This window comes from Patiria miniata, unplaced genomic scaffold (assembly GCF_015706575.1).
Source record: "Patiria miniata isolate m_02_andy unplaced genomic scaffold, ASM1570657v1 HiC_scaffold_30, whole genome shotgun sequence".
Classification (NCBI taxonomy): domain Eukaryota; kingdom Metazoa; phylum Echinodermata; class Asteroidea; order Valvatida; family Asterinidae; genus Patiria; species Patiria miniata.
Genome location: NW_024037070.1, coordinates 2047761 through 2074774, shown reverse-complemented (window position 1 = coordinate 2074774; position 27014 = coordinate 2047761). Strand labels below are relative to the sequence as shown.

Here is a 27014-nt window from a genome sequence, read left to right as displayed (position 1 = left end):
AGCATATTTTTGATCATTTGAGCATATGCAATGCACAAAACAGGGTTTTGATCATGCTTTCATTTGTTGAAAAAGTATCACCAATGCTAATAAAAGTACCAAGATATAATCAGTATTTATGTAAATAGAAATCTAAATCACTTGATATCAATGTCATTTTTAGTATGGATTGTAACTCATGTCATTATTGTTACAGGAAGGACTGCGGTTTTTCATCTGTTTTAGAGGCCATCAAGATTATGAATTGGAAGCAGACACCCAGGAGGAGAAGCAGAAGGTATATAAGACCAATAATCAACTATTTCTCCAAAATTTTAAAAAATATTGTTTTCATAAGGTTAAATCAGTAATACTCATTAAGTTTCATGTTATTTTGTCTGTGTACTGCAGTTCTGTTTTTGAAATGGTTCAGAATAAGGTTTTGTATACATGTATATTCCAAAACAAAATGGAAAAAAGCCCCCCCCCCAAAAAAAAAATCCCCAAACAAACAAACAAACAAATAGACACCCCAACAAACCCAAACAAAAACCACAACCAACTAGAGCTTCGCGTTTGTTGTTACAAATGCAGAGTGGTCGGGTAGACAACTACAGTGTATTTTATGAAACACTGTCCAGTTAAGTTATGAATATTTTTTTATGTAAGAACATGTACAAAGGATAACGAAATTTAAACTGTCCGATAAAATTAATCATTTTGTTTAAATATGTTTCTTTTAGGTAGTGATCAATGTCAGTATGTATTTATTTTTTTTTAACGTAGAAAAAGTGAATATGGGTAGTGAATACTGATGTTATTCAGAGAGGATGCATGTTCATCGATTTGAATGTATTCATGTGTCCGATCATAACTGGAGCCATTTTAAATGGTAAACTGTTTTCAGCATGAACTCCCAATACCATTTGCCTGAAAAAAAAAACCCGAAATAATACTTACTATCCGAAGGTAAGTTTATAAACAGAAACAAACATTTATATTCGCCATATCGCCGCTCAGAGTTCGTACGAGGATGCCTTTTCGGGCCGCGCCACGAACAGCGTAAGTGCACACATTCTACTTTCCGAATCACAGTGTGCATGCAGTGTACAAGCTTAACCCCAGTTATGACACATTAACTGCGCATGCGCGCTTTTCTGTCTTGCCTTTTTTCAAGACGAAGACGCGCGCAGCGATCTATTTTAGTTGTACACGCGTGACAACAGTACTTCTCCTCAGACTTTCTCAGAGTCTACGTACTAATAACTGGACATGTACATGTACATGTACGCCCGCGAAAAGCAAACGAAAAGCCAGGCTACGTTCAGCGGGCGTGCGCGTCCTATGCCGTGGCCGAATGGCGACGCGCTATGCTTTCATTGAATTTTTGAGCGATGGACTACTATAAGGGTATTTTTGTCGGCGGCGGGTCACGTGTGTGAACAATTAGACAAGCCACGAACCTGGCACAATTGACGCCAATGTTTAAGCTATCATTCAATGGACAATTCACGATTATATCTCTCAGGATTGATTTATTTTTGAAGAATAGAAGGTCTTTTCGTTGTAACTTCCGGTCTGATGAGGTCATCAACTTCAAACTTCACACATGTGTTGTTTGCATGAAGGTCATTATATATACCAGTTTTCAGGCGATTGCAAAACACTTCGCCACAGACATCTATTCAAAATGCATTTTGGACATTCTTAAACCTGCCGCTAGAGGGCGGTCGAGAATTTCATGACGTCACTGGTACAAGTTTTGAAGAATATTGTCTGGCCAGAGACTAACACCGTTGAAAGCGAGTTCATATCTATTTCCAATTTTAAATAATAAGCCACTTCCGGTTTCGACCAGAAGCAAGGGTCATGTGATTTTACGTATACGTTAAAAAATAAAGACCTAATTTACTCTATCACTTGCCACAAACAGCAAGACAACAGATCTCATTATTGATTTTATATAGATTTTTAAAGATAAAAAATATCAAGGTTTAATTGCTTGTCACGTGACACCTGATGACGTCATCATGCCATCATTGTTCTGGCACAATCTTAGCATTCTGTCTTTGCTTGGTGTTACTTTGATGAAGATGCCCCATTGAAAAGTGGCCAAAAAGGTCCCTTGAAAAAGAAGGGCACAAAATGGAAAAAATGTGTACAAAGTCAATGGGCTTAAATAAATATTCAAAATTTCATAACAAATCACATGATGACGTCATCATTGCGTCCATCTTCGCCAACGACCTTTGCTATATGTTCTTTGACTATGTTAAGTTTCAATGTCATAATGAGTGTGCTTTATGACTAAAATGCTGACGAGAAAAATCGTGCGCAAATTCTAGGGGATTTGTTATAGAAGACCAAGCGTCTTGAGCACAAGACTACGCGCCACATGTTTGGCCCCATTCCAACAAGCATGACGATGATGAAATAATGGATCTGCACTGAATGCATGTACATGTACAATGTACAATGTCCTGTACATGCAGTGTACTCACGCACACCCAGCTCTACGCTTTCATAGAATTTTTGAGCGACGGACTACCATTAGGGTATTTTTGTCGGCGGCGGGTCACGTGTGTGAACAATTTGACAAGCCACGCGCCTGGCACAATTGACGCTAATGTTTAATCTATCATTTAATGGACAATTTAAGATTATATCTCTCATGATTGATTTTTTAGCGATTTTTGAAGAATAAAAAGTGTTTTTTTTGTAACTTCCTGTCTGATGACGTCATCAGCTTCAAACTTCACAAATGTGTTGTTTGCATGAAGGTCATCATATATACCAATTTTCAAAAGATTACAGCAAACTTCGCCACAGACATCTATTCAAAATGCATTTTGGACATTTTTCAACCTGCTGCTAGAGAGCGCTCTAATATTTCATGACGTCATCGGTTACAGTTTCGAAAAGTACTTTCTTGCCGAAGACTAACATCGATGAAAAGACGTTCATATCTTTTACCATTTTTAAATTACAAGGCACTTCCGGGTTCGACCGGTTTCGACCGGAAGTAAGGGTCATATGATTTGACACCCAGGAAGTAAATTGAAGACCGAGTATTATTCTATTGACTGCCGTTAAAAACAAGTTCCGGTCTCTCATGGTTGATTTTATATCAATTTGTAATGATTAAAAAATAGAAACACTAAATTGCTTGTAATTTGATACCTGATGACATCATCATGACGTCAGGACAATATGCACTACTCGGGATCAGGGTCGATATGTGTTCCAAGTTACAAGTTTATATCTTGAACGGTTTAGGAGTAAACCCGCGGAGAAGTATTGTCCGGGAAAAAAAAGAAAGAAAGAAAGAAAGAAAGAAACATTAATCGGAACAATTCTAGACAGTGGTCGGGTTGTGCCCGACCACTCAAAAAAACCCAACAGGGGATGGACACTGAGTATCTCAATCAGGGCCGTAGGAAGCAGTACGTCAGGTACGGCTATAGCCATACCAATAATAGGATTTTTTTCCAACATGTTATTTTGGGCCGAGTTTAAAATATTTTTTTTTGGTAAGAATATTAGATGAATAAATGGAAAAAAATCTGTTTATTTCCATCAAATATTATTGGCCCCTGCACGTTCATGTACATACGGCAACGGTAGATAGAGGGGTTGCTTGCCGCATTTACCAGCATGTTTATTGGGAGGGGTGTAATCATTCATGCAGCCACTACATTACATGTCAAGTCAGATGGGACAAGCTTTTAGGGGCCGCCAGTTTTAGGGAAAGCTGAAAAAGTATGCCTTATGTAAAAAATCTATTAGACAATCAGCTCTTAAACAATGAACTGATTGCTCTGGGCAGGGGTCTGAATTTTATTTCCACCCCTAGAAAACCAAAAGGACGACCATCCTTCAAAAAAATGAGACTAACTGTACGTTTAAAAATGGCAGGGAGAGTAAGACCTTCAAATTCGCATCCATTCAAACTGCCCTCCACTTGGAATCCCCAACCTATCTTCAGCTTAAATCTAGAATCATACATTGAAGGTACTTTGGAAGAATTATCCAGATTAGAAATCACAATTGTCTAATCTAACATAACAAAAGCAAAACGTATCCCTTTGATTGGTCTACAGAAAAGTCAAGACATAGTCGTTCAACCATTTGATTAAGGGCGCGGTGTTAGCGTTTTGAACAGACAAGACTGCATACATGAAGGGCTACGACACATTATGAAGAGATCGATAGGGATTTGACTGGAAAAACCGCGGAACAGATCTCTCAAGCCATACGCAAACTTCATATGGACGGAGTAATATTACCCCCCCCCCCAAAAAAAAGAACCATGACATCAAAACGCCTTGCCTTTACCACTTACCGAAAGTTCAGAAGCACCAAATGAAACACGGTTTGTGAGAGGCGAGTTATGTTTTGACAAGTTTAACCAACCCACCACCGCAACCTTGCAGTGGAACTGGATTTGACTTCCTAAATGTGTATTATGCTAAAGAGAAAACAACTTGACCAATGCGCTCTTGGCAATTCAACTATGTACCTACACTGGTATCCATACCAGTGAATTAAGTCTTAAATCAACGGAAATCTTCTCTACAAACTGGATGCGAGAAAAAGTTTTTAAAATTACATCAGCTGGCAGAGCCTCTCGTCCTCCAATTTGATTCACATCCCATAAAATGAAAAGAATGAGGAACAGTTCTGTTGATGCTGATAGTAAATCCCATTTTCCTCCCCCTTTATAAACTCTGATTCACGACGGAAAGTTTCTTGGGATTATTAAATTCATATCAACAGATTATTCCATGAACTTTGCTTGCACAAACCAGTTCTTCCTTTCTATTTTCTTAGCTATAAAACCACTTCTAGAGATGTAAGAGGATTGTATGCAAGCTTAAGGCATATTACTGCACGTGCAAAGTCAAACTTGGTCTTTCTAAATCACTTATTATGATAAGTAATGTCTTGGTTGTTCAATAAACTTTCAAACATGTCTTGTTTCATCATTTCAATTAATAAAAGTCTTGTTCATGTTCAACAACAACTATTTTAATAGAAATGTCTACTTTGTAGTAGCATCACAAAGGGAATCATAAAAGGGAATTAAAAAACACCAAATGGGCCAGTCTTAAGATAATTTTACTATTTTCATTATTCATTTTAAACCCGTTCCGTCACTGTAACAATTGCACTAGGTACTGACCAAAACTGTGCATTTACATATACTTATAGTGTTAGTAGATTGCATATCTGGTGTTGTGATGCTTAGTCAAGCCCAGGGATTACAAAGTAAAAAGATTGATACATGTATCTTTCAGTGAACCAACATCATGTTATATTTTTTAATATGACATTGACATTGTGTACAATCTATGAACAGACTTTAGATGATCCTCAGGTCAGGGAACAAGACTTCCAAAAAAAAAACACTCCCGAATTCCCCACAATAAATGTTATTATAAAACATGCAGTGTTGTAGTCAAGGCCACAACATCCAAGGCCAAGACCAAGTCCAATGCAACAACCTCAGAGGCGGAGGCCACAACCTCCGAGGCCAAGGCCAGCAATTAAACTCGCAATAAATCACTCAAACAAGGTTAAGGCAGTGATATCATGCACGCACGTAGAAAGCTGAAGCGCAGAATAGTACTAGATATGCTTCACGTTGCGCGAGCACGCTTGCATGCGAATAACAGGTTGGTTCCCTGTCCCCATTATCGCTTTGGCTAATGCCCACTTGTGAAGTCCACTCGTTCAGGGCCGAGGACCTGGACCAGGAACCAGTCTATAGCGGGAGTAGACTGAAACAAGAAGATGGTATCTGACTACCTAAATACATGCAATGTAATACAGATAGTGGCAGTTCATAGGTCAAGTGGTGGACCAGGAACCAGTCTATAGCGGGGGGTAGACTAGATGCTACATCTACGTACATAAGCACGTGCAATTGTGAGCTTTAATAGCTCCAATGTAATGCAAATGCCAGTTCATTCACTCGTGCGTATCTGCTTAAAATTTTATTTTGTTTCATGGAACCCATTGTGGCAGCTTCTCGAAAGTTTGATACAGTATAAAATTGAAATGAATTGAAACAGAAAATTCATGTGAATTGGTGTTACACTGAAAGAATATAATCTAGTCAACTGGACTTAATATTTAAACTTGCGACGGTTTCACGTCCTATCCCGGAGGCTTCTTCAGGCCGACTGATCTTCTGGCGGCAAATGGTTGATGACCCGTGACGGGATCAAAGAACTATCAAAACATTGAGGGATCTTCTTGATAGCTGAACTGTAGGTCCCCACCAAGTTGTGGCACAGACCCCCTCCTCTGTTGAGAGACGGCTCTTCACGTTTCACATATACAGCACTCCTTTCGAACCACCTTGCCTCTCTGTTCAAAATGACAACGTCCTTGTTGTCAAAGGAGTGGTTTGTGCTGTTGAGGTGAGTATATTCTGCAGAGTCTCCACAACCAGATGAGCTTGCTCGTCTGTGTTGATACATGCGTTTGGCCAATGTCTGTTTAGTTTTCTCCTATGTACAGCTCTTCACATCCATTGTCCTTACATTGAATAGTGTGAATTGGTGGGAAATTTGGTCAAAGTGGGCGGCCTCGACCAGATTCATAAAGTCCAGAAGGCTCTGAGGCCAAGGGCGAGGCCTTGCACTCCTGGACCATGGCTGAGGCCATGAAAATAGGCCGCGGCCGGCCTTGAGACCTCCAACAGTGAAAACATGACCGCTGAGTAGCTTCGTGGGATTTGTTTCCCGCCATTTCCCCCTCTTACTCTCAGAAAACACTTTGAAATTGCTGCATTTTTGTGATTAATACAATACTCATTGAGTGGTTATTTTAGCAAATCCATCATGTTCTAATAAAACAATGAACAACTCAATTGGCAGAAGTAGCAGAAATAGCAGAAGTAGGCCTATCAGCTGCACCTAGTTCAGGCAGCGTTGTAGACAATTACAATGGGTTTGCTTGCCAGTGATGTGTGCGCGCTGCTGTCTTGGAAAGAAATGAGATATGTTCCTTCGCTGGGGGCGCCCAACCAGCATGGACCGGTGGTCCGTGGTCCCCCCCCCCCCCCCCCCAGGTGCGTCTGTGTCCTATATACCACTCGGCCTTTGTCATCACTATAGCTGATGGGACAAAGACACGCTGCATTTTTTCATGTTCCATTCATGCTCATGGAATAACTTACAGTAAATGATTTACACACAAGTAATTTGTCAGTGATTAAAAATGTATAACCTACACTTTTTGGGAAGTGACAAAGTGTATGATGCATTACACTTTTATATTTCATGAATTTGTTTATGTTTTCACTGAGTCATTACTTGAGCTGTTCGAAAAATCATTTGTAAATTGGTGGTATAACCACATGTATGCCTTACATTTATGTATGCCATACCATTTCTCTATTCATTTGTTATGTTGAGAGAATTGCTTTCATTTTACATTTTCTTTGATTAACTTCAAATATTTACAGATATGCCGATTATTGTGCCTAATTGTGGAAAACAACAAGTCTTCTGCTAAGGGTCGTGTCCTTACCCAAGCAGACTTCCGAGGAACTCTAAGACGCTGTCAACAGGTTGTCAAGGAAGGATTTTTGGAGAAGAAGAATCACAATCTGTACACCACATATACAAGGTTTGATTTTGATAAATGCACATTTGTGTTATTTTCTTGTTTTGTTTACATTACTTAAATTCTGTGTGTTTATATATTACACAAGCAATTATTTTAACATTGTAAGATTACAACATTACAATAAAATAAACAGTGCCCTAGAAAAGGAACAACAATGACATACTCATAAGATGGAATTTTGCGTCGGGGTGATGTAAATCAAATTAGGTTTTGCCCTTCACCGACGTATAAACACTGTATACTCAGTGTGTTACCTCCCAAGTGAAAGTTGGAAATATCACTCGGTGTGGGACTCGAACCCACGACCTCCTTCTTTCTGCTTTCTGACAACGACATAAAGAATAACTTTATTTTACAATAAAATGAAAAAGTTCCTAAGTTAAGATACAAATACAATAAACTCTTGTTAACTAAAACTTGGATAACTCAAAATTCCATTTATCTCAAAGTAATAGTCCATTCCCATCAAGAGAATAGGATTTTATGTACATGAATACCTTCGTAACTCAAAATGCCTGCACTGTACCTCCATTTAACTCGACTGTTTTCGGCCAGTTCATGGAAAACGCTGCCAAAACAGTCACAAAGGAGCGTAACCAACATTGCAAAACTTTTTTTTACAAGTCATTTCTGCCTAACGGACTTTGTCTTTTCATGTTTATTGTCATGTTTTAAGTATAGTGGAACGCCGCTATACCGAACACCACTATACCAAACATTCGGCTGTACCGAACATCATCCATGGCTCCCGGTTTTAATGTACAAACATACCGAACATTGATGTTGGAAAAAGTCAACAGATGAACAAAAAATCTACCGGTTGTATTAAACTCTAATTGGGCCTCTGTTAATTCCCGAATATCAAACCACCCATGGTTACATTGTGATTGAATATTGAAGAGCGATAGATGGCTATTATTTCCCCAAGGAATAAAAGGGAAAACCACTCGTTGAGTTTCGTGATGACTCTTCGTGCGGCCGCGGGATGTGAGAAAATACCAGTTCACTTTTGGTCAAAAGAGGATACCAGCGGTTCAAAATCGCTATACCGAACGACTGTTATTACGAACACTTTCTGTGGATCCCGCGATTTTCGTTATAGCGGCGTTCCACTGTACTTACAACAATATGAAATCTGAGTAAAATTATGCTTTTTAACTAAAAAAATATGCCATTTGAATAAAAGTGAAGAAGGAAAGTGTTCCAAATAACATGTCCATTGCATAGCGAGTGACGCTAGAAGCCATTCATATACATACATACATGTAAATGTAGATTACATGACTATAGTAGACAAATTGGGAACCTTGCTTAAAGGGAATATACATCATTTGCTTTTGCTGTAATTTTCAGAAATGGATGGAATTGGGGGGTTGGAAATATATAGCAAATATAGTTACACTGACTTTTTTGAGGTTTTGGGTTCGAAAATGCTATAAAAACCAAGAAAAACAATCATTTTCCTGTAGTCTGGTTCCCTGACTCCATATATGAAGAAACAGCAGTTTACATACATTGGGGAATTGTAAGGTCAGGGAACCAGTCTAGCTGGCTCGTACCCGTTCATAGGTTTGTAATCGATTGCAAACAAGTGCGATGGTCAATTGGGGCCAGTATTTGAAAACAAAGCCAGTTTTTTTCCAACACTGATCGGCCGATCAGCGTTGGAAATTGATACAAAAATACCACTTTTCTTGAAAATGACAGTATACCAGGTGCCATGATTTTACAGGATGCTTTACACTGTCATTCACTAACAGTCCAGCAAGGTATTTCAAAATGATTTGGTAGTTTTATTTTTTGATGTTTGCAAATGTTGTATTTTCCCTTTAACTGGAACTCCAGATACCTCAAATTTATTATCCATTCCCTTGAGATTCAACTTTATGGGAATCTACTGCACTCTACTTACCTGTAGAGACACTACTAATGCATATTTCCCGAGAGGTTGCAATTTCTTTGCTGAGAGTTCACACAATAGCCAACCCATGTCCCGAGAACCACCACGATCTTCCTCTTTTCTCTTAGCGGTGTTCGAAGGTGAATGTGATATTTTCTTCTATGGTTTCCATCAGGCCAGAATCAACCTGCAACCTTCAGAAGCAACATGAAGTGAATCAGAAACCCCCTTTCAAAATCACGGTTCAAATCACGGTGCAAAGTTTCAAGGGCAAGCTCTCCGATACCTCCAGACAGATATGCCCAACTAGCCTGCGTCATCTGTAGCAAATACAGATGATGTGAGAACAGGCAATTTGCAAATATAGATGATGTGAGAACAGGCAATTTTCCTACTGATTCCCAGGGGCTATGAACAAATATCCCCCCCCCCATGTTGATGATTGATTCAGGGTTAGAATATAGAATTTTTTTAGTGCTCTGGAATTCCAGCTGTTCCACCTTCGTCGAAGTTCTTCCAGAGTCTATCACCCAAAAAGAAAAGGCCTTCAAGTATTAACACTATTCCAATCTGGATCGTCTTCTGACGGTTCATATCACCCAAATAAAAGACACAAACAATCAGAATCTGTTTTCACTGCCTATTTTATGCAATCTTGTTGGCCATGGCATACACGGCCAGTTCACCCCACCACCCTACCACCGTGCTTCTAATGCAGGACATCTTGCCCCGCCTGCGATTCAACTCAATCCCACATGTGGTTCAAGTTGCTTCATACTCGGGCCAACTCACCCTATTTGCAGACCAACTCGGACCCATTACTACCCAAGTACAGGGAAAGGTCACATACTGGGTACCAGTGACCCGGTTCGGGTTCGCCGTGAGCAACGGAATATCCCTCATACACTGAGTCGCCCTAATGCCTCACCGCCAACTATTTCCATTTAGCCGTCTATAAATATCGCCAGTTCAGACAGGGACACTGTGGCAAAAGACGTGAGAATCCATCACATGCACATGGCAGCGTGAATTTTTGCTGGGAAAGTTGAGGCATGTTTCAGAGAGAAAATTCTGTCTGATGAAGATGTTATCGCTATGTGTCACCTCTGTCCCTTGAAAATGCAACTGCGTCTGGTTTTCTGGTTGGGCCTCTTGGTTCAGATTATGCCCAACCTCCATTCTCTTACTTCTTTGTGGGTGTCTTGTCAGGAGAAGGGAAGAGGGTACCACCATTTTAGTAGACATGATACCAGCTGCCTTCTAGTGTTTGAATGAAACCTTACCCATGTCCAAGTAACAGTTTGCTCTGATGTCGGTACTGGCTACTGCTGCCCACAGAAGCAACAATGGAAGCACTGCTTTTCCCTCCTAATGGGGCACGGAAACGCATGTTATCACTGTACCTCTTCTTGGTCGAGATTAATTTGCTGGGAAATTCCTAAGCACAGCTAAGCACATTGACGCTAAAGAACAAATCAATTTTCTCAAGCCTGTTCCCAAGTCAGGGCCAGACTTGAAATCAGTGGCGACTTTTCAAGTTTTCTTGGGATGTCCCATAATGACTTTTTGAGGAAGGTCATGGACCACCTTCCAAAATAGGCCCCGATTATCCAATAGGCACAGTAGGCACTGTGCCTAGGGCCTACGAAAAATTGGGGGCCTACGAAAATACCCCCAAACTATTTTCGTCCCCAAATAAAAAAAACATGGCCTACATTTGATTCTATAGCTCAGAATAGCTGATTGAATGACTCCAAACTCGAAAATGATGTTTAAATGATGATCTTTTGCTTTAAGAAATAATTGGTTAAAGTGGTATAAGAAATTGCTTCAGATTGCACCCCAGAGCCTCTGGAATCCAATTTTTTCCTAAGTTTTTCCAATCCAAGTGCAGGAGGAACTCAACAATATTAGAGCGGAATGGAGTACTCGTGAAGATGGAGCAGAGCGACTGGGCAACACCAGTTGTGGCCGTACCCAAGGCCGCCAAAACTGTTCGACTCTGAGGTAACTACAAAGTCACAATCAACCAAGCCGTTGATCCATTGCCAACCTCACAAGATTGGTACGCAGTACTTAGTAGAGCGAGTGTCTCCACTAAACTGGATTTGTCTCACGCATACGCCAACTCAGCGTCGACAAGGAAAGTCAACTGGTATGAAGTACTCCCAAAAATCTTCCAGTCTGCCATGGATAAAATGTTGCAAGGCATTCCACATTGCGTGTGCAACCAGGATGACCTCCTAATATCCACAAAAGGCATGGAGGAATACCTGGAAATCCTTGAGACCCTTTGATACCTTGGACTCAAAGTAGATGCCAACGGACTTCGCCCTGTGAAGGGGAAGTTGAAGCCATCGTGAATGCTCCAAAGCCCAACAATGTGTCAGAGCTACGATCATCCTTGGAATGGTGCAGATCCATGCACGATTCCTACCGGATTGTTGTAGTCTTTAAGTCAGGATAATGATTCACACAAGACTCATTGTAGGCTTTAACAATGTTGTGTTGTCTAACTCTTATTCTTAACCGTGTGCTCTCAAGTCTCATTTCTTTGTCTTAGCCATCTTATGGTAGCAGACCAGTAAATAAACTTCCATAGACCCCAATGGTAAATGCTCCCACTTCAAAAATTCGGGAAAAATACTCACAACTCTCCAAGGTGTTCGAGACACACATCAAATGAAAGCTTATTTCATCATCTTTCATTTTCTGTTCAATTTACGGGGGGTCAACTGATGACTTTTAGGAGAAATTTCCATCTGAAGACGATCACCCCTGAAAATAGTCCTGAAGCCCATCGCCATTTTGAAAAACGATGCCTACACTCCATTGCAAAATAGAGCGCTTTTAGGGTGCAAATTACATCCAAATTACATCCAAATATTTTTTACAAACCCTCAAGTTCATGGCCCACAGCATGCTCAAATATCAAATTTTGAGGGCATGCAAATCGCGATTTGGCCGGCGCAGGCAATTTCGGACCGATTTACTGGACTGCACCCTTATGTGTGTGGTTATGTGACCTTTCTATACTCTAGTGTATGTGTACTAACTTGAGGTCACATACAGAGGGCGCTGTACCATGTGACCATTAACTCTTGTTACATCTCTCTTTTCAATAAGAAAACAAATGATTATCAATTTGGTTTTTTTCGTAAAATGTTCTCAGGTCTCACATTGTCCAGTTCAATTCCATTAAGTTCTGTAGAACAAGAGTTGTTACGACCAGTAATGTAATAATGGCCCAATAATGTAATACCGACCAGTAATGTAATAAAATTGAACAGTAATGTAATATCGACCAGTAATGTAATAATTTCTGCCAGTAATGTAATAAATGAAGCGACCAGTAATGTAATAAAAATTGACCAGTAATGTAATAACCATACATTTCATACAATTTTGAAAACATTTTGAAAAACTTTGTATTTTGTTCGTGTTTTGTGCTATTAATGTCTGTTTTTTTGAGTAAGTTGGCACACTCCAGTAACTTGTTAATAACAGAGTTTTCGTTCTCCCTCCGGACAATTGTTCTCTACAACTTCCTTCTCAATTGTTTTTTATATGTTAAAACCGCTTGACCTTCACTTCCGGTATTACCGGAAGTGGCGTATGTAGCACGATATTTAGAGAGACACACCCCCCCCCCCTCCTTTGTGTTGGTCATTGTGTTACCAGAATCTCAGGAATTCTTTTGAAATATCTGGGGGGGGGGGTGTTAGTTAACAATAGTCTAGGGTTTACATTGGGTATAGGGAGATTTATTTTTTTTTTGGGGGGGGGGTTACCCCTTCGTCTCATATCGTGCTGGGTAAAGTGGAATGAAAATGAAATATACCCTTACAAAAATATCCCATGGAGTTTTCCCATATGGAGAGTGAAGTACTTTTTAAACCCTTTCCTTACCATGGGCGACTTTTGTCGACAAGAAGTACCCCCCTGCTGGTTCCCATGGGCGACTTTAGTCGACCAGGAAACCACACACAAACCACACTCAACACAGATATATTCACTACTTTTCAGAAAGGCGGCATGTTGATATGTTTGGCCACCCATACATCAACTATATACCAGCTGAAAGAGTGTTTTCGGATCTTTCTATTGGTGTGGTTTATTTATAGTGTTACTATACAAAAAAAATGAGAAAAGTGCTTCAGAAGTATCCACGCACAATTTGAGGTATGGAGTGCCATTTGGTCATGTGGTGAAATGGTTTGATAATTGGGACCAGATGAACAAAAAGGCATAACTTCCTTATATTTGCACGTATGGACTTAATTTTTACATCACATAAAAGAGTAGGGTTCAAGGAACAAACTTTACACACAACATTTATGATTTTAATCACTCCTTGGCAATGAAAATCTGGGTTGAAAAAAGTTAGTTTTTGACTCGTGCTCATTTTGTTCACGCTCTAGTGATTTCCGCATGACTGAGCAAACAATTTGGTCCTGGGGGGCCCTAGTCAATAAACAATGTGGGCATGAAAGGGTTAAAAGTATTTCTATTATGCCTAACAAAGTTGGACATGTTTTTCAGTTCCAGATTCATGGCTTTTCAACATGTTTGCAATGACTGACATTCACATGGACATCGCCAGGATTTTTTTCTAGAGGGGGGTAAAGCCCATTTTTTCCCCTAAAATCCCTTTATTTTCCAGCATTTTCTCGATTGATGATTTTTTTTCGAGGGTGGGCATGAACATTTGTAACCCCCCAACCCATTAAATTAACAATATGATTTCGTGCATCTTTTTCTTCTTTTTTCTCCTTTTTTGTCTTCTTCTTTTGCTTGTCGGGGGGGGGGGGGGGGGGGAAAGTGCCCCCTCGCCACGCCCATTGACATTCATTTAAATGATAATTAGGAAGCAAAGTGGCATCTGGTTGCAACATTTTTTTCTTCGTTTGTAACTCAACAATTAAACGCAAACCTCCAGTTTTTACCTAATGTTCTAAGTGATTCAACATGTTTTAATCTGTTTCATTTTAGTATCGTCATTTGTTTATATTCAGTGATAGCAGTTTCTTAACTGTGGCGTCATTGTGATATCCTCAGGTATTAAACTAGAGGCGATTTTTTTACTCAAGCACATGATTATTCTTTTTATCATACCTAACTCATGGACCAGTGAACAATCATGTCCATATTTGTAATCTGATACACTGAATTATATAATTCAAAGTCGCATGATCTTATCGGAAGGGTAAATCGTTATGCAGATACAGTCCCTAAATTAAAAGAGACCCAATTTTTTCCCCAAAACAGGTAGAGGGATGAGCATGAAACCTACTATGAAGATGAACCCTTGTCCGAAGATGCCGAGAAAATGAGTAACGTCATTATGACGTACATGTAATGATTAACACTTTTTTCGGAGTATGAAGTTCCCCGCACTGCTCTCCGTTAACAAAGGCTTTGGCCCAGTGATGTACCCGAGGATGTCGTAAAGCAGTGATAAGAATAACGAGGCATCTAATGTAGGGTTGGTAAGGGTATGCAAATTGTTTGTTAGCGTCTTCACCTGCAAGTGCGTCCTCTGTAATTTGGCAATGGGTACGGGCATGAAAGGACTGATTTTATGTCAGGATTTAGGTGGCGTGGAACAAGAAGAATGAGTGCATGAGGTATAAGTAGAATAAGGTTATTGCACGTGTAGTAGTAGCTTCTGATGTCACCTTCTTTCATGGGTTCTTAGATGGCTATGAAGTCCGATGCGTGACAGACATCCTCTCCCGCAAACAGGGCACCGGTGAGCGGGCCCAGGAGGTGCTACAGCCACAGCGTGCCGGCGGGCGCGCCGCTCCTCCGCTGTTCGGACCAGCTCGGCGTCCAGGCGGGTAGCGCCGTAATTACATCTGTGTCGCCACTCGGCTCTGTTTTCGGCCAATGTCTCCAGTCGATTGGTTGGAATTCCGCTCTTCTTCAGCGTTGCCTTCATATGGTCTTTGTAGCGTTTGAACTGACCACCGACAGAACGCTGGCCCTGGGTGAGTTCACCATACAGCGTGCGACGCAGGAGCCAGTTCGCTGGCATTCTGATAACATGGCCGACCCAACGGAGTTGACATCCAGCTATGGTTGCTTCTAGGGTTGAGCTCCCGGCTCGCCAGCGAATTTCCGCGTGCGGCACCTTGTTCCACCAGCGAAGCCCAAGAATGCGTTGAAGACAGGAGATGTGAAACCGCTCCAGCATCTTAGCATGGCATCGGTAGAGGACCCAGGCTTCACAACCATAGAGTAGCGTTGTAGACCGCCACTTTGGTTTTTATGGAGAGGTTTCTATTGAGGAACACCCGTCGAGAAAGCTGTCCAAAAGCAGCGGAGGCAAGACGAACACGTTGCTGAATATCGTCAGTGCAGGCTGGCGTTCGGTGTTGAGAGCTGCTGCAGAACTTCAGTCTTTTTGGTGATGATGACAAGACCAGCACAGCCATATGCGTCGACCATGCTATCCAGTAGCCTCTGTAGCCAAGCCGGGGAATGACTAACAAGGGCTGTGTCATCGGCGTACTGGAGTTCGAAAACGTGCTCACTTGAGGTCTTTGTTGGGGCTTGAAGACAGCGGAGGTTGAAGAGGCTTCCGTCCATCCAGTTCAGTGGAGCCACGCAAGTACAGGGTGACTGCGGCAGTGAAGAGGTTGAAGATTACAGGCGACAGTACACAACCTTGCTTGACTCCGACTTGGACAGGAAAGAAATCTGATTCCGCGCCTCCGTACACAACGCGCGCCACCATGCCATCGGGAAAGTCCTTAATGATGGCTAAGAAGACTGGCGAACATCCAAACTTCTTAAGTACTTCCCACAGGATCTCTCGGTTGATGGTGTCAAACGCCTTGGTGAGGTCAAATGAAGGTGGCAAAGAAGTCTCGATACTGCTCATGACACTTCTCCTGGATGAGCCGAGCCACGAAGACCATGTCGACTGTGCCGCGGTTGTGAAGCCGCACTGTGACTCAGACAGGACGACGTCCGCGACATGCAGAAGAAGGCGAGCAAGCATCAGACGAGCCAAGACTTTGCCAGGGACTGATAGCAGGGAGATGCCGCAGCTGTTTCCGCAGTCATTGATGGGGACGACGTTGGCGTCTTTCCACTGTTGAGGCACGCACTTAGCAGCCCAGACTGAGTGGATGAAGCCATGCAGCCGCAGAAGGAGACGGCATCCGCCGAACTTGAGGACTTCAGCTGAGATGCGATTGACACCAGATAGCTTGTTTGATTTCAAGCCATTGACCGCTTTTCGAACTTCTTCAAACAAAGGCGTATCGTCAAGGCAATCGATGGCCGGGAATGTAGGCAGATCGTCCAGGAACGATGCATCAGTGGGGTTCCTTCGGTTCAGCAGGTCGTTGAAGTATTCAGCACATCGCGCCAGGATACCACTGCGGTCTTTGATGGTCGTCGTTCCTGTGCTATCTTTCACGGGAGAGCTTTCAAGGCTGCGTAAAAGGACTGGCTGTTATTTGCATCCGCATATCCTTGAATTTCCCGTGCTTTGGCCATCCACCAGTTGTTCCGCATGACACGTAGCTGGCGTTGAACCCGGGCATGCAGAACCGACCAGCAGTCATGAAGGACAGTTGAGTTTCGACTACGCAGGTACGCATCGTGAGCGGCGTTCTTCTCGTGGAGGAGCGAGTGGATTTTGGCCGAGTTGTCGTCGAACCAATCCTGGTGATGTTTTTGGGCGACTCTGAGGGCAGCTTCTGCAGCCGAGGTGATAGTTGTTGCAAGAGACTCCCCTTGGGTAGTGAGGGCTGGAGTGTCCAGCGGGGTGTCTACAGCTTCGGGAGCTTGTCCAGGCGTTCCTGCAACAGTCTTTCAAGAACATAGTAGTTAGTGCCGACTAATTGGTGATGGCGAGCCCGAATTCGGAACACATTTTAAGCAAGCTAAGCCCATTATTATTGGCATTTCCAATGCTGTGCTGCCCGATGACGCCTTGCCATACATGGTAGTTAGTGCCAACTCTGGCATTGAAGTCGCGCGAGTAGCAGCACTTTGTCAGTCGGGGGACATGTTGTAGAGCGGATCGGAGTGCATCATAGAATAGAGCCTTCTCCTCGTCAGATGAGACAATAGGCGGTGCATATGCGCTGAGCAAGGTGACAAAACGGCCTTCCACAAGTGGGATTCGAAGCGTCATCAGGCGCTCGCAGACGCCGACTGCAATTTAGTCATGACAAAAACAATGGAGTGTGGATGGCAAAACTGACGCCGTGGATGCGTGGGCGGCCCTTCCAAAAGAATGTGTAGCCTTCACCGACTTCCATAAGTGAGCCTTTTGTTGGAGAATCGGGTTTCGCTGAGGGCGGCGATGTTGATATTGTATCAGCGCAGTTCAGCGGTGACCAAAGTGGTGCGATGCTGGGGTGGACTGCTGGTGGGGTTGTTGAGGAGTGTGCGAACGTTCCACGTAGCAACGTTCAGAGCCTTCATCTTAATATCTTTGTCCTTATTTCCTTTTGTATTTCAACCGCATGACGAGACACTCCGGCGAATGCGTCAATCCGCCCGGAAAAGGAGGAAGAGGCGATTTTTAGGCCACCTTTTCTAGGCCCCACCTCATATGAGGTGAGCAGCGCGGATCCTGAACAGGCCTGCTCAGTCGACTTGGTAGCTGTCGAAGGAAACTGCTGTTCCGTCCCAGGCTCCGACGACCATCTTTCCGAGCCCGCCTACGTGCAGATATGAACTAGAGGCTTTCAGCCGGTCTGAGCCTGCCCCACTCGTTTGTGAATCCATCGCCACAGGACTTTTGATGAGCCTTCCACTCCAATATATGAAGGCGATGTGGAAACTTGTGCAAATGATGTTTAAAGTGGTGGAACGGGCGCACAATCCGTAGCCCACTATCTTGACGCGTGCAAACAGTTAATCCGATGGCAAGGAGAATCCCTACACCAACATGTAGGCACCACATGGGTTTTGGATCGGAGTTTACCTTCTCCTAGGCAGATTGCCGAACAAGGCTTACGAGTTCTAACTACCCAGGTTTGGAATCAGAGTTGTCCTTCTCCTAGGCGGACTGCCAACCAAGGCTAGCGAGCTCCACCTGCCCTGGTTTGGAATCAGAGTTGTCCTTCTCCTAGATGGACTACCAGCCACGGCTAACGAGCTCCATCTACCCGAAGCTCCTGATTATAGCGCCAGGAACACGCTTGCACCCACTGTCATTCAGTCAAAACGGTGTTGGCACGAGAAGCCAGACAGTAGGATTTGGTTAGGAGAGGCTAATGTTGAGACGCCGTGCTGTTGGAGTCATATTATTGCACGTGTATGTGTGTGTGGGTTGACTGCATTTGAATTAGGATGATAAATGTGATGTGGGTCGGCTAATGTGCTTATACATGTAGTGGACCAGCCAAAGTGACATTTTACACTTTGGATGGCATGTTTTGGTAATAGCAGGCAACCATGTCAGATCAATCAGTCATAGGATAGGGAAGAAAAATGTAGGTGGATGCCACCCTTAATTTTGACCCTAAATATACCCAATTTGCATAAATCGTTTATACCTGCTGTGTAAATATTCCCATATTTAGGTATATTTTATTTATTTATTTTTTGAAAAGTATATTTTGGGGATTCTACTTGCATGTCCTTGCATAAATAAAATTGTCTAAAGCATATATATCAGAGTCCGGATGAGGGCATAATAAAGATCCAAAATGGTTACCTTTATACCCAAAAATTGCAGGCATTTACCTTTTCCTCAGATATCATAAATTAGTCTTGCCAGACGTCAGTATTGATGAGCTTCAAAAGTTACTTACTGGCACAGTTACCCTAACAAAAATAGATGGGAAATCATGTAAAAAAAATAAAACATGTTAATATGTACCCTATACAGGGTGAGTCCAAAAAAGCAGAACCCAAACCCCCAAAAATATATTTCATATTTAAAAAAATGTGTATCACCAAAAATAATAATGACTGGAAAGACAATTTCATAAGCTACTTTTAGATGAAAACATTACTGAAATTGCTCAATCCGTTCAAAGAATATCACCCTTTAAACGCAATGACCCTAAAACCTGTCTCATCCACAAAAAAAGGCAATTTATTGTGTTTTTTGAGTGTTTTGGAACAACAAAGAAAATGCAGTCCTTCATTTTTAAGGAGCGCGATTGCGCAGGCGCTCCTACTGCGCTCCTCGACTGTCTCGAAGGAGCGCAAAAAATAGCGCTCCTCAGAAATAAAAAAAAAGGGCTCATCAAACACTGGAAGTTTAAAAATAAGAAGTGATAAAAACGCCAAGGATTTTAAGTCTTAAGCTACACGTATAATTTGTTGGTATATTGCCAAAACTCACGTTAATATTCCGCCGGATTTTCCTAAAAATGAACAAACACCGAGCTCGTACGTACCGTAAAGATCGTGCGTGTACAGCCGCTGTATACTGTACGTGCACAATCTGCATATCGCATAGAGCTGCATCGATGTATGAAAACACGTGGGCTAGTACGTGCTAGTGCAGCAATGACTGGTTCCCGCTGCGCCGCGCACTAAGGCCCAAAGAAGGCATGATGGAAATGCGGTAACCAGTCCATGCAATAGTCGCGCGCGGTGCAATGCACTGCAGTACTAGTAATAAGTACAGTGTTTTGCATGCAGGCCGGACGGAATAGACATCGTAAAAATGCCAAGAAAACATCGACTGAGAAAGACGATCTTTTCAAGTTTATTCACAGAACTTGATCTCTCTTGTCTGTGTATGTATTTCCCGTGTTCATGAATTTATTTTGAGGTAGTACTACAGGTATATGAAGTGAAACGATGCAGCGTGTTTCAAACAAATCCTATACCATAAAATGAGGCTCATTGCCAGCCCACCACACACAGTGCATCACAAACGCTCGTAGTGCGAAGTTCAGACGTTGTTAGCCAGTTTCTCGTCGTGACTAGCATTGTGCATATGGCATACTTGACCTGCATTTTCCATTATTTTTAAGATTATCGATGGCTGATATTTTCGATAATACTTAAGGCAAGTTTTGTCATTTTGAGGCCCTCTTTTGTATAGCTTTTGTAGTGCAATGGAAATAGTTCAGGCTGAAAATTTTCATATAATTTTAACAAATCTGAAAGCAAATATTCAGTTGCTTTATGTGCCGTTTATTAACTCCATTTTCCAAATGTAATTAAGTGATGAACCAACTGACAACTGTATTAAAAAAATGAAAGCGTATTAAAGCAGTAGTCAAACCTTTTATTAATCTCCATTTAGTTAGTTTTTAAAATGAATTTTACCTTGTCTTACAGTTACAAAAACGAAAGAAGTAACGCCACTTGAGCATGTTATTATGCAAAAACCAATAATAATGCAGCCCCCAAAACAATGTTAACCCGTCGTTTCACCGCTGTTTATCCGTGGATTTTAAGGAGAGCGATTTGCTCTCCTCAAAGATTTGAGGAGAGCAATGTATAGCTCTCCTGGATTTTCTTTATATGAAGGACTGAAAATGACACAGAAATACTTGCTTTAACAACTGTCATCAACTGTAGTACACAATATCTTTATAAACAACCCTGGTTATAGGCAAACAATATGATTTATAAAATCCACTTTTTAAAAAAGACGGGCCTTCAAAAGGATTTTGTTAAATATTTTTAACTTTTAAACTGAGGTTTTATCGCTGGTGATGTTTGAAGATAATTGTGACGACAATTCTTGAAATCGCATTTTTGGACGAGACAGGTTTAGAACGAGACAGTTTAGGGTCATTGTGTTTAAATGGTAAGATTCTTTGAACAGATTGAGCAATTTCAGTATCTTTCAAGTCATTATTATTTTTGGTGCTACATATTTTTATGCCCCGCGGCGAAGACGAAGGGGCATACTGTTTCCGCCTTGTCCTTCCGTGGGTGGGTGGGTGGGTGGGTGTGTGGGGGGGTGCTTTAGTGAGCTTGTCTTACATACGCAGTGTGGACTTCCGAACAAAAGACGTCCACATAATGTAGGTAGCAGCGACGAAGTGTGGACTTGCCCACGTCCACACAGTGTTTCCCCATTTCTGGAAAACAGGTTTAGAGGCATTTTTGGGTTAGGTTTATCAGTAGCAGAATGAAGAGAAACACTAAAGGGAATCATTGAAAAAAAATTGGGTTGTAAGAGTTTTCACAGTTTGAGAAAAATGAGTTTTTCCACTGGTGTTCCTTAACTACACGAAAAGAAAGGAAAGTCCACACTAGGTATGTGAAACAAGTCTGGGTGTGGGGGTGGGTGTGTGTGTGTGTCCGGACAAATCTTGTCAGCACGATAACTTGAGAAATACTTAACATATGAACTTCAAATTTGGTTTGTGTATCGTTCTTGGTAATCCTAAGAAGCCTATTGCATTTGGGGCCGAAAGGTCAAGGGTCAAGGTCACAGTGGCTAAAACAATAGAAATTTTGTCAGCGCGATAACTTGAGAAATACTTTACATATGAACTTCAAATTTGGTTTGTGGATTGTCCTTGGCAATCCTAAGAAGCCTATTGCATTTGGGGCCAAAAAGTCAAGGGTCAAGGTCACAGTGGCTAAAACAAAAGAAATTTTGTCAGTGCGATAACTTGAGAAATACTTTACATGTGAACTTCAAATTTGGTTTGTGGATCGTTCTTGGTAATCCAAATAGGCCTATCGCATTGGGGGTCGAAAGGTCAAGGGTCAAGGTCACAGTGGCTAAAACAACAGAAATCTTGTATTTATTCTGAGATTATACGGATTAGGGATTAATTCATATAAAACCTACAGAAGACACTAATGCTGTCAATGAACGTTCCATGTGACCAAGGTACATGTACATGTAAGTTGATGTTAAAAGAGTGGTGTTATGTCATGGGAACAGTCACGGTTGCGGGGCATTTGTGTTTGTAAACACACCTGACTTGTTTTAAATATGAAATAGAATTTTGGGGGTTTGGGTTCCGCTTTTTTTGACTCGCTCTGTATAAAAAAAAAAAAACGGGGGAAATAAGGTGTCCGTAAATTGGGCTAAAATTAGGTGAAGGGTTACCTAACGAGGGAGACTTGAACAAGTTCAAGGAAATTCCCGAAATACAAAAAAAAAACGTGTTGCTTACAATAGTTATGTCAACGTCAAACTGTTTTCTCACCAATATTTTTTGGTTTTTCCCCGTTTTTGTTTGCTTGGCTAAATATTACAACGTTATCACTGTTCACATTATTTTCAATAAGGTTTTAACAGGGTAACTGTGCCAATAAGCAACTTGGTGAAGTTGAAGCTCATCAGTACTGAGGTTTGGCAATACTCTACTTGATGATATCTGGAGACCATGTTTAGTAGCCATGTTGGATCGTTACTATGTCCTCATAATTATTTAGTCACTTATAAGCTTTAGAAAATGTTAAGGCTGTGTAAGTGGAATCACCCAAATTAACTTTTCAAAAAGAAATAATTTAAAAAATCGTTTGGAAGAAATTAGGTTTGTTTTGATTTTGAGGCTTACGTCTGTATATGGTCTATCTGATTGCAAAGTGTAGACATGATTGATGATTTCATTCAAGAGCTATAAGTACAAGAAAGAAGTTTTTAATATTCGAAGAAAATGTCTGGTAATTTGACACCCGATGACGTCAAGATAACGTCAGAGTAATATACACTAGTAGGGATGAAGGTCAATATTCAGTGTCGAAAGTTACAAGTTCATACCATAAACCCTTCTGGAGAAAACCCTCGGAGAATTATTGTCCAGAAAAAAGAAAACAGATTTATCAGAATGGTTTCAAACAGTGGTCGGGTTGTGCACTCAAATCACTCGAACAAAATTCTAAGTTTTCAAAAATTTTCCAAAATGGTAAGAAATGTATGGTTATTACATTACTTTTCAATTTTTATAACATTACTGGTCGGTTTTTGGTTATTACATTTACTGGTCAATTTTTATTACATTACTGGTCAATTTTTATTACATTACTGGTCGGTATTTCATTATTGTTCCATTATTACATTACTGGTTGTAACAAGAGTTCAACTGAAGTTAAATCTTTTCTCACACATATTACAGTTCCAAAACGATTCCTGGTTTCGTTCATTGTTCGATGTGATTGTGCTCAATATTATTCCATTAAGTTCTTTAGAACAAGAGTTCAACTGAAGTTCAAATGTTTCTCACACATATTACAGTTCCAAAACGATTCCTGGTTTCGATCAATGTTCGATGTGATTGCACTCAATATTAATCCGAATCGCCTTTGTTTTCTTCTTTTCTTTTCTTTTCTAACTAAACACTAGATCTACAAGTAACTATTTTCAAATGCTCTGTGTACTACATTTTTTTTCATGCACTTGGTTTTCTCCTCATGGAATTATTTGTGTGTTACAAAGTCTGCGAAATGGGACGGTTGTTTCACTGTTCGCCCAGATCTGGATGTCACTGGATTTTGAGGTTGGACGAGTTCCTTGTCTCGAGGAGGTCGATCTATGTCACGCATTGGTTGCATGTTGACTTCGGTGATAGGGTTGTTTAGACTAAAGTCCTCTTTGGTTTTCTTGAGGTCTCGTCGATTTCTCCGGTAGGTGTGGCCCGTTTGTGTCATCACGTCATACGATCGAGGATCCGTTGTCATGCCTGTGACTTTGGCCTTCTTCCAGTCGTTCTTTTCATTCGTCGGCCTAATGCGAACCGTATCACCAGCTTGAAGTGGGTATAGATCTTTGGCTCCTTTGTTGTAGTGATGAGCCTGTTTCTTTTTGTTGTTAGTCAGTCGCTGAGGAATATTCTCGATGATCTTGGGCTTGAGAAGTTTGTTGATCGTTGGGAGTCGGGTCTTGGTCCTTCGGTTCATTAGTTGTTGAACAGGGCTGCTGGCAATTCCTTGGGATGGGGTGTTTTGGAAGTCCAGTAGCGCTAAGTACGGGTCAGCTCCAGCTTTCCTGGCTTTCTTCAGCAGCGTTTTGGCTATTTTCACTGTGCTTTCTGCTTTTCCATTGCTCTGAGGGTAGTGAGGGGATGAGGTGTTATGTCTAAACTCCCAGCTCTTACTGAAAGTTTCGAACTGTTCAGATGTGAATTGGGGTCCATTGTCGGTAATCAACACCTCTGTTATTCCATGACGAGCAAAGTTTGCCTTCAGCTTGCTGATAACAGTCTTTGATGTGGTGTCATGGAGGTAGTAAATTTCCCAGAAATTGCAGTAGTAGTCAACTGTGATCAGGTAGTTGTTTTCACCTTGGACACACATGAGGATGAAGAGTATTGATTCTATTGATCTTCAAGTGTCACACTTTTTGGATGAAATCTTTCATCTGTGCTGTAATGCCCGGCCAGTACAAGCATTCTCTTGCACGACGGAGACATCCTTCAATTCCGAGATGTGATGCGTGTATGCGTTGAAGCATATCACTACGGATGGACTTGGGAACAATGACTCTTTCCCCTTTGAAGATCAATCCCTCCTGGATACTCAGCTTATCTCTGATGTCGAAGTATGAAGTCAGCTGTTCTGAAACTGCTGATTTAGTGTCACTAATAACATTTAGCACAATCTCCACAACATCTATCCTCTGTCTTACTTAGCACTATATCTAAAGTAAGTAACTTTAATATCTGGCGGATCGGGGGGGGGGGGGAGGCACGCCCCCTCCTTTTTTAATCAGAAAGAGAATGTTACACACGCTTTTATTAATTTCACCTGGACATGCTAAATCTTGACGTAAAAAACCTGTATTTCTGATGCATGTGTCATCAAAATACACATTCACCACATCGAAGCCATGCCGCTGTACGATGTTCTGTACTGCATGCAGCATTGCAGTGCAGTTCCATCGCCATTCACTGGTTCTCACCGCGTGCTAACAGAATCAAAGATTCTGTGTATGTAAATTCCATTAAAATAAATATTTATAACGAGATTGTGCCGCTCGTATGTGATACACCGTAGCGTGTTTCTGCAAACTTTTCGGCCTCAGCACATGGGTTCATTTCCAGGTCTGCTACACAATACACAGTGCTGTTATATGCACACCGATAGTGCGCCATGTGCGCGACGCAATATACGGCCAGAGCTGGCCGGCGGCTGACGGTAATAATGGCATGGATGACTTAAATTCTCCATTATTTTAAAGAACATCCACCTTAAATATATTTCTATATTAGATGAGGCAAATTTTTATCAAAAAGTTTTAATGGACAGTCTCAATAACTTTCGTGTCGCGATAGGAATGTCATAGGAATCAGAAATTTTTTGGTTCTTCAGACTTATTTCTCAACTTGAAACTTCCAGTTAAGAAGTTGTAATGTTTCTGAAATGATTATTTAATATTTATTTTTAAAAATATTATAAATCTCCTCTGAATTTTGAGGAAAAATCTACCGCAGAGATCCCTAGATTTGCTCTAAAATGTACTAGAGAGCTTCTAAAGTTAAACATTTTTCTAGGCCCTTAGGCGGGCCCCGAACCCCATGCCGTGGTTTCATGAGTTGGTGTGTCACAACAAAACTTCCCGCACATATTTGAAATCTTTCAAGGCCCCCCCCCCCTTTTTGAAAAATCCTCGATCCAACCCTGTCAAGTCTAATTCCTTTGTCTTGTGTGTGTGGGCGTGTGACCTTTCTATACTCCAGTGCGTGTGTACTAACTTGAGGTCACATACAGTGGGCGCTGTACCATGTGACCATTAACTCTTGTTACACAGATCTTGCAACCGTGGTTATGCCACTACATTATCTGTTACAGAATGATGTGAAATGGATGTAGGGGAAGGAACAGAAACGTGCATACGACATCTGCAAGAAAAACGTGACAAATAACACACTCCTTGTTCACTATGACACGACACGCGAAAAGAAACGTTCTTGTGATGCTTCAAGTTATGGTGTAGGTGCAGTGATCTGCCATGTCATGGATGACGGACAGAAAAAGCCTATCACTTTCGCATCTCTCACCCTATCACCGAGTGAGCGCAATTACCCACAGATAGAAAAGGAAGCACTCGGCATCGTGTTTGGAATCAAGAAATTCCATCAGTTTCTACTAGGAGACCATTCACCCTAGTGACTGATCACAAGCCACTACTTACGATAATTGACCCCAAGTCAGCTGTACCTTCCACGGCGGCATCAAGGATGCAACACTGGGCAATCCTGCTGTCCCAGTATGACTACAAGGTTGAGTACAGAAGCTCCAAGTGCAACGCAGTTGCAGATGCGTTGTCTCGCTTGCCACATGAGAACTCACGTGGGAAGTGAGAACTCAATCTACACACTGCAAGTTCTATACTTTCGTACCATACTTTCGTACCATACTTTCAATTGGGGCGCTGTTCAAATCTGACGATTATTAACACTTTATTACAGAATAGTGTACGAATACCCCCTAACCAAGCTGGCTCTGTCCGTATTTTGTGCACAGGCGGACATTATTATCAGTATAGTTGTTTTGGTGTCAGAGCGGGGGGGGGGGGGGGGGGGGGGGGGGAGTTCACATTATTTTTGAGGGATTTCTATGAAATGTTTTTTTGCCAGAGCTGTTTTTTTTTTTT

General features: G+C 41.5%; 1 protein-coding gene across 1 annotated transcript in view; it reads left to right on the top strand.

Annotated features, from left to right (window-relative positions):
- Nucleotides 1–27014, top strand: part of LOC119739059 — a 108050-nt gene that overhangs the window by 45821 nt on the left and 35215 nt on the right. Inside the window, exons 5-6 of the mRNA XM_038213894.1 lie at nt 197–277; nt 7454–7617. Of these exons, the coding sequence (XP_038069822.1) occupies nt 197–277; nt 7454–7617 (245 nt within the window). The remainder of the gene's footprint in view (nt 1–196; nt 278–7453; nt 7618–27014) is intronic.